The sequence below is a fragment of the Arachis hypogaea genome, chromosome 20 (genome assembly GCF_003086295.3).
Source record: "Arachis hypogaea cultivar Tifrunner chromosome 20, arahy.Tifrunner.gnm2.J5K5, whole genome shotgun sequence".
Taxonomy (NCBI): Eukaryota; Viridiplantae; Streptophyta; class Magnoliopsida; order Fabales; family Fabaceae; genus Arachis; species Arachis hypogaea.
Genome location: NC_092055.1, coordinates 12,387,600 through 12,399,994, shown reverse-complemented (window position 1 = coordinate 12,399,994; position 12,395 = coordinate 12,387,600). Strand labels below are relative to the sequence as shown.

Genomic DNA, 12,395 nt, shown 5'->3' with positions numbered 1-12,395 from the left:
CATGATATTAGAATAAGATATTACAAAGAATGGAACTATAGAGGTTTTCTATAATGAGTTACCTGATGCATTGAGGCCAAGGGCAGCGCCTATTGTGCTGGGTTTAACTTTGAAGGAACCATAGCTTGTTTTGAGTGTGTTTTTTCCCAATTTAAAGGAGTTAGCCAACTCCTTTAATAGTTTGTGATGCACCCTCATTGGTGGGATGTGTATCAGTCCACCAAAACCTAATTTTCGAACAATCACTTTCTTTGCCTCACTCATATTTTCAAAATTTTCACTCAATAATCTGGTGGCACACTTCAAGTCTTTGGTTTGCTGTAAAAAAAAAAGCAAAATTAGAATCATTTAAATAACATATATTTGTATTAGGAAAAATTGACTTGTTCTAAGACATATATTTATGCTTACATTGTATTTTTTTTTTTCACTTTGGTTCTTGGTTGCCATTTTTACTGCAATGAAAAAGAGATACTGTCAATAGATAAAAAATACACCCAAATATCAGAGACATACACCCAAATATCAACCACATACATCCAAATCCAATCCTATAAACATTTTGTTTTTTTAATTAAACGAAATTAAATGAGTTGAAAATCATATCCAACTCAACCAAACATGCATAAAATGACACTACAAGGTCAAGCACAATTAAAACAGTACCAGTTAGACTTCAACAATTCTAATATATATAGCAGTCCCATACACCTCTATATTTTTTTCGATTACATGACATTATATCAGTTCAGAAAGATAGTTAAGTTCAAAATGCCACTAGAAGCAATAGTCGCATTCCAAGTCCGACATATACACCAAAAAATCTGCCATATACACCCAAAAATCATTTAGAAGAGGAAGAGTCTTTCATGTAAACATGCACAATATAGAGTATACAAACCTACTTAAAAAACATGTAAACATGCACAAAACATGTACCAAAACAGATCAAAACACACGTTAAAGCATTCGCTAGAAGAACAGTTTCATCAGAACAGTAATATGAGATCTAAACCAAGAACAGTGAAACATAGAGAGAAATACGGATGATATAGTGTTTCGATTTCAAAATCAGAAACAGAAATGTGAAAAACCTAGAAGAACAGTAAAAGAGTACCTTGAATAATGTTAGTTCGTTCTTTTTGGTGATTTTTTATGGAGATTTGTATATTTTCTTCTTAATTTCTTCTACTTTTTGCGAGGAGTTGGAAGGTTTCTTCAGAATTGTAGTTGGTTTTGAATGTGATTTGAATATCGACGGTTTAGATATTGATTGAGGAAGAAGAGAAAGAGTCTTTTATAATAAGTGCGTTTTGAAAAGACAAAATGATTGAGTAAGACGCGTATGTTTACACTCGATTGTAAAAGAGTGTAGTACATATATTTTTTATTGAATTTGGACTAACTTATATAACTTGTAAGACAAAAAAACTTGTATCCAGGCTGCACGAGTAAATGCCTATTTTCGAGTTGAAAACATTCGCGTTAAGACAGGGATCTCGGTCTCGGTCACAATCATCGATCCAATGTTAGCAACGCGCCTTCGCTAATTTGAACCCACCTAGCCAGCCACCTACTCTCCAAAAACTGCTACGTGTCATGACATATGAGCGCGTTCCAACGTAACAATGATCCGCGCGTAGGAAAAAGATACCCCAAGCGTGTCCCTGAAATATGAATTCCATTCCTTCCCTCTCCCTCCTTCCTCATCATACTTCACTGTTAGTTCAAATTTCAAAATCCACTCCTTACTCTTCCCTTCTCTCTCTCACACACTCTCTTGCTTCCTTCCTTATCAATTTACACTCTATTTTTTTTAAATAATTAGAAAAAATAGAGAAAAGGAACGTTATAATTACTGGTTCTTCTGAATGATATGCGCTGGTTAGGTCTGATTCTGAGGTTCGTGTTCCGATCCTTCTACCGCGCCACCATGGGTAGCTTCTTTTCTTGCTTTAGAGGCCGTGACAACCGTCACCTTCCCACTAATGCCACCACCGCCACCACCGCAGCGCTTTCTCGTCAGTCCAAAACCAACGTAACCAGTCCTAACTTTTTTTTTAATTAAAAAAAAAGCACTTATTTTTGTCTTCTATATTGTTAATTGTTATGAATGTATTGGAATTTGTTTGAGCAATATCTTATTGTTGTTGGAGGATTTGCAAATTGTTGAAAATTGTTGACATACTTAAGCTGAAATTTGAATGATTAATTTGTCAGAGTTGTTTGGTAAAGCTGTTTGATTTTCTATGAATTTTGTTGTTGGGTGTGCTATGCATATTAGCATTTTTGTTCTTTTTTTTTTATCTGATAAGATACTTTAGAAAAAAGGTTAGCGAGTGTTCAGATATTAATCAATTTTAATGCTGGGTTAATACTTGTAGCAGGTTAAATGAGTCAAAATGATCAAGGGATCAAGTTGACTAATGTTTTTTATTCATAGGAACTATTTGGACTCGTTAACACCGGACCAAAGTAAGCATTAACCCTTTTAATTTTGCTTTTGATCAAGGTTCTAATTTTGTTGTGTGTAAACCAGGATGCTGTGGTCTCTCGAAATCGGCTGTCTACTTTGTTTCTCTCTGAAGGTAACTAATTCTTTTGTTTCTGTTTTTTAATGATACTTTTATGGCTTTTAATTATTCTATTTTGTTGCATTGATGTTTACCAATATGAACATATGGCCTCTTATTTCCATGTGTGCTCTTAATTTTTTGAAAAGTGAGAGAAGAATCTGCTTGCAATGAGGGGAAGAGTTTTGGTACAGGATCTCAGATTCATGAGAAGGGACATAAGGATGAGGTGTGCATTTTTGTTGTTTTTATTATTCTAAATGCAATGGTTGTTCTATGACAGTTCTTACATGTTTAGCAGTATGGATTATGGAATAAGGAATATATATATTGGCATGTAGTTTATTTTTCATACAATAGGAAATGCTTCAAGATAAGTCGCTGAAGCTGTTAGCTGGTGTATGCTTTTTCTTTCTACTAAGCTTGCAATTAGAGTTATTTCTACTTTCTGGACAATGGAGAGCATGTTTCATAGATGAAATTATTAGTGAAAAACTAAATGTGGGAAACAACTAGTAGCAGTTAGTCTCATATTTGAAAAGAATTGACAATAGCCACAATTAGGACTTCAAGCTTGCTGTTGCTTCTTTTTTTTTTTTTAATAAAAAAGAATAAATTTAAAAACAAAAATTGATTGTAGTCTCTGTTTACAGGGGGAGGAACTTAGATTCCAGAACTCTTGGAATCACCACCTTGGAATCTACCGTTGTTGACTCATAGTTTAGCAGGGTAACCTGTACAGTTTGAGATCACCATAAATGGTGGTATCATAGCTGATTAGGCCTCGCTCACTCCAAAAGCTAGCTCAAGAAGTGGGGGATGTTCCTCATTTATAAACATTCTAGAGAAGTATCCTTGGCAGATGTAGGACTTGCAATAGTGGCACATATGAAAATGGTCTTTCAAGATAACGACCTCTATCACATTTGAGCCTTTTGTCATTTCTAATTCTAGCAACTGCAATTTCTATGAAGTGTTTAATATTTTAAGATATAATGAATGGAAAGAACTGCAATATTGTTAGAAATCCAACCCCAAACCTTTCTCAATTGTAGATTTTCTGATGTTAATGTTTTTCTACTTTTTTTTGGGGGGATAAATTTTTCTACAATAGCGCGTAAGCCTTGTTCTACTAGCTAACAAATTTGTAGATAGCACGTAAGCTAGTTCATTGCATACTTATCACATTTGTCGTGATAGTCAAGTATATGCAGTCTTGGGCATAGAAACCTTGGTAGTATCAACTCTCAAGAAGGAGGTCATCTATTACCTAAGTGGTGAAAAAAAAAATTGATAGATTTCTCATTAAATTCACTTTTGAATCTTCCAAATTCATATTTTTTTTAAGTTTCTTCTTTTATAATGATTGAAGTTTGTGTTCTCATTACTACTTGTATAAATTTTGAAAAACACTGAGAACGCTATTTAATTTTTTGCTCTCTCTTAAGATTGGTGCTTGTAGATGAAATATCTTTCGTATAATTACATGAACCCTTTTTCGACAGGCCATGTTTCTCAAAGCATCTGAGAAGCTGAAAGTATCACCTTCCTGTGGCAAAGATTCTGAGCCTTCAAGGTTTCATTCTTGGCGTCCCAACACGTCAGCCGATAAAGTTCGGCTAGATAATCAACCATTCAATCCCCCAACTCCCAAGAAATGTTCTGAAGATTGGAGGAAAAGAACAGATTCTTTAGAACAAACACCAAGCAGGTTGTTCATCTATTTATATTTTGAATTTTTTTATGCTCACGTCTTATAGTGAATGTGGAATAACCACATTTTTGTCTATTTCATAGGAGATCGATATTCCGTTTGTTAATCTTGAGAACAGCAGGAGCTTACTTTACATTTACTATGTAGTAAAGGATTTGCTCTGAATGTCGAAATTATACATTTGATTTCCAAAATTAAGAGTGTATTCGGATAAAGAATTTAAAAAGAGAATGCATTTTTTAAGAGCATTTTAAATCCTTTAATTAGAAATGATTTGTTTTGATATTAATAAAATGAATTTTACAAATCACAAGCACTTTTGTGGGGTCTTTTGTTTAGTTCACAACAAAGAATTTAGAATACCCCATAAGATAGGGAATTTCTCCAATTTCCTTCCTTGTTTTCTTCTTTTAAAACTTGATTGATAGTAAAAAGGAAATAATTTGCTCTCAAATTTGGCAATATATATATATATATATATATAGGATTTCATCTTCTCTTCTTGTGCGTATATACGAGATATTTGAAAATGGTGAATCTTATGATAACTATGAATATGCTGGCTATGACAACACTTAAAAAGTATAGTTTAAATTAAGATCATACTTTTATATTAACTGGTAACATTTTTAATTTAATCACACTTTTTTATTTTTATTTTTCAAATTTAAAAGGTTGAAGGTTTTCAACAAAGGTGTTGCCAAAATTACATGTAATTGAATTATGGCAATTTAGTTACATATCATTTTAAATTCTTCAAAATTTTAGAATGCTCTATTGAAAACACACTCCAAGATTTTTCTCGAAAGCTAATTTCCTTTCTTTTGCAGCTGTATCTCCAATACACAAAATACTAGACGTGACTCTCTTGACTCTAGTGAAGGAAGTAAGACAGGGAACCTTCATGCTTCAGGTATGACTAAGAAAACAACTTCTTGAATGTGAAACAAGTCTACATTTTGAATGTGAAACTGAATCATCAACCTATGATACATTTGATTGTGGTGTATGGCATATGATGAAAACAGAACCCCCAAATAAGGAGGGTGAATATAAATTATCACCTTATCCCATCCCTTTGAAGCTACCTGATGAAATGCAAACACCAGAAACTGTCTTTGAGACAGCTCAGTCGCAATTTCGGTATCCCAAGCAGGCAGAGAATGAAAAATCAAAGAAAGTCTTGAATGAAAATGAATCAAAGGTGGAAGAAAGCTTGTCTTCATGGCTGAAGCCGGCGTCAGTAATTCTAGAGGAGAGAAACAAGAGAATGGAAATGGCGAATAGTCATACTCGCAAAGCTCCATCTGATAGGCCTATCATTGGAATGGTTGCTGCGCATTGGAACGAAGACGAGGAATCTCATTTTCCTCCTCCTAAGTGGTGGGATGGTAATGGGATACCAAACTCAACCAATAAGTACAAGGAAGTATGACTTATATTATCAACATTTTTTTCTTTTTCCAATTTGAGTTTTAAAGCTTGATATTGCTCCTGATTTTGCTGATTTTTCACTTTTCAGGATCAGAAAGTGAACTGGCATGCAATGCCATTTGAAGAAAGGTTGGAGAAAGCGTTGTCTGAAGAGAGTTCCATATCTCAAAGGTATGCTTATTCAGTTAGTTATGCTAACGTCAAAGTGTTTTCTTATGTAGTTAATAGTTGATTATAATGTTATTTGGATTTGCAGGAAGGATTTTTGTGGAAAACCAATTGCTTTTAATGAGAATGAAGAAAATGACACAGCAGTGTCTCAGTTTCAGTCATCACCGCATCCCCAATCCGTTGTGTCATTCTAATCATTTAGAGTTGTCAATCAAATAGTGTTCTATTCTTGTGTTTGGCATTTGAGGAATGGAAACTGAATATACCTGGTTCAACATGTTGATTGGTTGGAACAAGCAATTGGTTATACAAATTTTTATGAGAAATGCTATTTGTACACTAAAATCAGCCATTAAAATCAGCTACCAATGTATTTGTGTATAAATACATGTGTAGTTTAATTTATTTTTAATGTGTATTTGTATTCCAGCATGTATTTTATATTAGTGGTCGACTTTGATGGCTGATTTTAGTGTACACATAGCATAACCTTTTCATAGTAACATGAAATTGTCAAGCAGTGTGCCTCCTCTGCTTGCATTGTACATAAGTCATGAGAATTATTGCTATATAATGGATATTTGGAATTTGCTAATGGTGGCATAGAAATCAAATTTATTAAAATACTAATAGATGTTTAATCAAACAAGGAAATTTAAGAAATCTAAAATTAATAAAATAACGTAACTTTGTAAAAAATAGAATACAAAAATATTAGAAAATAAGTTTATAGTTGACGACAAATAAATAACAAAAAATAAAGTTAAAATTATTTTGGATTAATCAATACTCTTGAATAGAAATGGATCTTCTCAATTTCTTTTTTTTTCAATTATTTGTTTAAGTGTGACTTCTCACCTTACACTCTTTAAGTGGGATAAAAAAAACCATGTGAGAGAAGATATTATGAGAGATCACATTTTATTAAACAATTGAGGAAAAAAATTGAGAGTTAATAGTCAAAATCGTCATTGAAAGATACTCTGATCTCTATTTTGGTCCTCGAAAGACAAAATTAATCGAAATCGTCACCGAAAGATACACGATTTGGTCACGTTAGTCCTTCCGTCAGTTGGGATGATAACGTGTCACGTTAAGTGCCACGTGGCATGATAACATAGTGGGTTAATACACATGTCACAAGATGATTTTGATTAATTTTGTCTTTCGAGAACTAAAATGGAGATCGAGGTATCTTTCAGGGACGATTTTGTCTATTAACTCAAAATTGAGAGGATCCAATCTCCTTAAATTTTTGCGTTAAACTTTATAAGTCAAACTTAAATTAGCTTAATAATATATATACATCTTATAAGATTGTTTCATTTAAGTTTTGTTAATCTCAACATAATGTTAAAATTAAGCTTGTATTAAGATCTCAATTTGAAGAGTAGATACAACTCTTTTTAAAAAAGTGAGCTCGACTAGATAATTATTTAGTATTTATATTAAACCAAAATGTGTCAAAATACTTGTGACAAATTTTAGTAAATAAAAGCGTAATCGTAATAAATGACGTACAAGAAAATGAAGTTTAAAATGGAAAGGAGGTAAAACTTGGAAATAAAAAACTTGAAGGAAAAAAAATTAAAATAAAATAACGTAACGATATGGAAGTAAAACAAATGGAAAGTTGAAAAACAAACGAGAACTTTAAATAAAAAAGCAAATAAAATTGAAGTTTTAAAAAAATTAAAATACTTGAAAAAAAAGAAAAATAATAAAATAAATTAAAAATAAAAGAAAAATAAAGAAAATAAATAAAAAATTTATTTCAGACACTCACTTATACTTGCATTCTATTAGCTTCCGTAATCTCGGTGTGATTTGAATTATATACCATCAATCATGTAATTTCAAATGACTACATTTGTAATTTATTTTTATATTTATATTTTATAAAAAACCCATTGCTCAGTTAGCACAATCATTAATGAATCAATCATGCATTTTTAATTTATGTGACCATTTTGGAATATCAAAATTCACTATGTTTAACAAAAAAAAACAAATTAATATAACTTGGTTGTTTATCAAAAAGTTTAAGATGATACAAATTAGCGTCAAACATTATAAATATCATTTTTTTTAATACTTACATTACCGTATACATTTATTAAATTGTAACATTATATACTTATATTAAATTGATATATAGTAGACAAATATATATTCGATGTTTGTCAAAAAAAACATATAAATATTAGTTGTACCGTACAAATTGAATTCAATGATTTAACTAAAAAATTAGTTAAATAGTATTGACGATGCAAATTATTTGTGTAAAAAATATTGAGTACTTTTCTAAAATTATATAACTCAAGAAATTTATAAAATTATAATAAAAATATTATAAATTAATTAAAATCATATATAACTTTTAACTGAATAATTAATGTTGGAATTGTAAAATTGTGCAATAATAAATATTCTTTATAAGTGTTTCTTAATATATTAAATGATATAGTTTAATAAATAAAAGACTAATTATTTATAGTTATATTTTAAATTATTATATAAAAAAAACAAAATAAAAGAATGATATAAGTCTTTGTTTTCAACTATGAAGTCATAAATTTTTATCACTAAGCTATGTTAGTTATATTTTAATATCTTTAAACAAATATTTTTAATTATTAATATTTTTATACAAATTATATAATCCTAAAATTTACTTTTAATTGATACCAACAAATGTTTTTAAATTGGAGTTCAATCTATCAATAAATCATATAAATTCTATTCGTTTTTTCTTAAAATTCGAATAAAAAGATAGTTATAAATAGTTATTGATATTTACGTACAAATATCTACTAAAACTTAAAAGAGAGCAAAAATTAAAGTATGCTCTGATATTAATCACTCTAAGCCTAAAAAAAATCACACTGGCTTTTTCGAAAATTACAGTCTTTGTTAAAGTTTATCAGCCTTAGTTCAAACTTGATGTATAATATATATGGGATTGGACCCTTCTAAGATTGTTTAGTCACTCTTGGTAAAAAAAAAGTTAATTTATACCATTAAATTATTGGAAGTTATGATTTTATCAGATTAAAATATTTATATAAAATAATTAAAAAGAATTAAAGAGAGAGTTTTTCACTTTTCTCATATAATGCAACATCCATACATATGAATTCGCATAAAGTAAATTATAGTTATTGATATATACAAGATTTATCGTAACATTAATAAATTTAAAATCGATATATCTTTCTTAATTAATTAATGAAGCACAAAAGAAAAATAAAAAAATAAGAAATAGTCAAGAAAAAATACAATAGAGTACAATTGAATACTCATGAATTTAAACATGTCAACTTGTTTTTAAAATTTCGATAGGTAAAAAATCATATATATATATAATAAGTTTAATAAAATTAAGTAATGGTGTCAACAACATCTAAATACATAACAAAAAATTATAATTTAAAAAAATGAAAAAATAACTCATTATTGACAATAAAAAATACCGGAACATAGAAGACAAAATTAAAAAAAATTAGAACATATATAACAATAATGAAAATTTTTAGTATAAAATTATATTGTTTTATAATTTAAAAAATAATATATATATATATATATATATATTTATCTCTTTTTCATATTTATTTTATTTTATTATAAAATAATTAATAATAAATAAAAAAATAAATTATCTTTTATAATATAAAAGATTATGTAAAAAAACTTTTAATCCATTATATCATAAATATATCAATATATGTATTCAAAACATTTATGATATTTCAATTAATAGAAGAATTAACTTTAATTTTTTTTATCTAAATAAATAAACTAATATGTAATTTAATTACAAAAATAATATATATATATATATAACAATTTATTTTTTAGTTAATACTTTACCAACGTTCACCTATAATTTATTTTGACTTCTTATACGTTGCATCAGTATCACTCTGAAAAAAAAAAGTAGAAAAAATGGTAGTGGTACATAGAATGATAAAAAACAACAAAGACAATGAACAGAAAAGAATCTTAGTTTGATAAGTTGCATAATACATTAACATGGTGGTGGTGCAACATTCGAACTTCCTTGGCAGCTTGTTGGAGTCGGCTGTTGCAAGCCACTGCTCTCTGTTTGGTCGTGCTGTCCATGCACAAATTCTCAAGACACATCACACCCCTCTCCCTTCCTTCCTTTGCAACCATCTAGTCAACATGTACTCCAAACTCGACCATCTTACGTCTGCCCAACACGTTCTCTCTCTCACCAACACTCGCACCGTCGTCACTTGGACCTCCCTCATTTCCGGCTGCGTTCACAATGCCCGTTTTGTCTCTGCCCTCCACCACTTCTCTAACATGCGCCGTGAGTGCATTAGCCCCAACGACTTCACTTTCCCGTGCGTCTTTAAGGCTTTGTCTTCGCTACAAATGCCTGTTACCGGGAAACAGGTTCACGCCCTTGCGTTAAAGGGTGGCATGATTTATGATGTCTTTGTTGGGTGCAGTGCCTTCGATATGTACAGTAAAACTGGCCTCTTAATTGATGCTAGCAAGATGTTCGATGAAATGCCTGGCAGAAATTTGGCCACATGGAATGCTTATATTTCCAATGCAGTGCTTGATGGAAAGCTCTTGGACGCGATAGGTGCATTTAAAGAGTTACTTTGCCTGAATGGAGAGCCGAATTCGATCACATTTTGTGCATTTCTTAATGCATGTTCTGATATGTCAAGTTTGGAGCTCGGGCGTCAGTTGCATGCTTTTGTAATTCGTGGTGGATACAGGGAGGATGTTTCTGTTTCGAATGGGCTTGTTGATTTCTATGGAAAGTGTGGGGATATCATGTCTGCTGAGATGGTTTTTAGCAGGATTGGGCGGAAAAATGTTGTTTCTTGGTGTTCTATGCTTGCTGCTCTTGTGAAAAACCATGAGGAAGAGAGGGCTTGCATGGTCTTCATGCGAGCTAGGGAAGAAGGTGTTGAACCAACGGATTTCATGATATCAAGTGTGATTAGTGCTTGTGCTGAGCTTGGAGGGCTTGAATTTGGCAGGACAGTACATGCACTGTCTGTCAAAGCATGCGTCGAGGAGAATATATTTGTTGGGAGTACACTTGTTGACATGTATGGAAAATGTGGAAGCATTGAGAATGCAGAGCAAGTCTTTGGTGAAATGCCTATGAGGAACTTGGTAACTTGGAATGCACTGATGGGTGGATATGCGCAGCAAGGTGACGTAGACATGGCTTTGCATCTATTTGAGGAGATGACATTGGGTAACTGTGGTATAACACCAAGTTATGTGACACTAGTTTCTATATTATCAGCTTGTAGTAGAGCTGGGGCAGTGGAGAGAGGGATGCAGATATTTGAGTCCATGAGAGTAAACTATGGAATTGAACCAGGCTCTGAGCATTATGCGTGTGTTGTGGACCTTTTAGGGAGATCTGGTTTTGTTGAGCGCGCATATGAACTTATAAAAAGAATGCCAATTCATCCCACTATTTCAGTATGGGGGGCTCTACTTGGGGCTTGTAGGATGCATGGGAAAACAAAGTTAGGAAAAATTGCAGCAGAGAAATTATTTGAGCTTGATCCTGATGATTCTGGCAACCATGTAATACTATCTAACATGCTTGCATCTGCTGGCAGGTAATTGTTTAAAACCATTTTGGCTAGCCTTCCTTCCTTTGATCACTATATTAAAGAAGTTTTAGTGGAAAATTAATAATTTCACTTCCAATTGATTTAACATTACAATTGCATAATGCAGATGGGAAGATGCTACTCTTATCAGGAAGGAAATGAAAGAGATAGGTATTAAAAAAAATGTTGGCTATAGTTGGATTGCTGTCAAGAACAAAATTCATGTTTTTCAAGCAAAGGATAATTTTCATGAAAAGAACCATGAAATTCAGGCAATGCTAGATAAGTTGAAAGGAGAAATGAAAAAAGCTGGATATGTTCCTGACACCAATTTATCGCTCTTTGACTTGGAAGAAGAAGAAAAGGCTTCAGAAGTTTGGTATCACAGTGAAAAGATTGCTCTTGCTTTTGGCCTCATAGCCCTGCCTCTTGGTGTTCCCATACGGATTACAAAAAATCATAGGATTTGTGGAGATTGCCATAGTGCCATTAAGTTCGTCTCAGGAATTGTTGGTAGAGAAATTATTGTACGAGACAATAATCGTTTCCATCGGTTTAAAGATGGTTGGTGCTCTTGTAAAGACTATTGGTGATAGTTTTCATCCTGTGTCAATAGAATATACTAATTGAAAATATAGAAAATAAGGGAAAAAATGAAACATAAGCATAGAGGAGTGCTAATTATAAAAGTGAAAAAAAAATTTTGATCAGTTTAACCTTGCATAAATATATAATATTAAAATAAAATATAAATTCATATAATTTTGATTAAATAATTATGTAACGTTTTTAATAACTCTTATTTCTAATTATCTATGTATAGTTATGTGATTATTTACCTTATTTTTATACAAGTTCATTTTTTAATTGACGGAGACATTG

The 12,395-nt window shown here is 31.3% G+C and overlaps 2 protein-coding genes across 7 annotated transcripts; both read left to right on the top strand.

Annotated features, from left to right (window-relative positions):
- Positions 1 to 1,612: 1,612 nt before the first annotated feature.
- On the top strand, positions 1,613 to 6,487 carry LOC112784634 (protein JASON). Of its 6 annotated transcripts, none has more exons than XM_025827912.3 (10): positions 1,699 to 2,038; positions 2,385 to 2,475; positions 2,540 to 2,588; positions 2,723 to 2,802; positions 3,227 to 3,470; positions 4,079 to 4,284; positions 5,118 to 5,200; positions 5,316 to 5,716; positions 5,810 to 5,892; positions 5,978 to 6,487. In XM_025827912.3, exons 5-10 carry the CDS (start codon positions 3,393 to 3,395, stop codon positions 6,084 to 6,086), a joined length of 960 nt encoding a protein of 319 aa, XP_025683697.1. In that variant the 5' UTR covers positions 1,699 to 2,038; positions 2,385 to 2,475; positions 2,540 to 2,588; positions 2,723 to 2,802; positions 3,227 to 3,392; the 3' UTR covers positions 6,087 to 6,487. The 6 variants fall into 6 exon arrangements, with proteins under 6 accessions (XP_025683695.1, XP_025683697.1, XP_072085996.1 ...); XM_025827913.2 differs by having other exon boundaries at positions 1,910 to 2,038; positions 2,388 to 2,475; XM_072229895.1 differs by lacking the exon at positions 2,385 to 2,475.
- Positions 6,488 to 9,810: 3,323 nt separating this feature from the next.
- On the top strand, positions 9,811 to 12,159 carry LOC112786736 (pentatricopeptide repeat-containing protein At4g14850-like). The gene is made up of 2 exons (XM_025830107.2): positions 9,811 to 11,519; positions 11,641 to 12,159. The coding sequence occupies exons 1-2, from the start codon at positions 9,928 to 9,930 to the stop codon at positions 12,104 to 12,106; spliced, it is 2,058 nt and encodes a 685-aa protein (XP_025685892.1). The 5' UTR covers positions 9,811 to 9,927; the 3' UTR covers positions 12,107 to 12,159.
- The last annotated feature ends 236 nt before the right edge of the window (positions 12,160 to 12,395 follow it).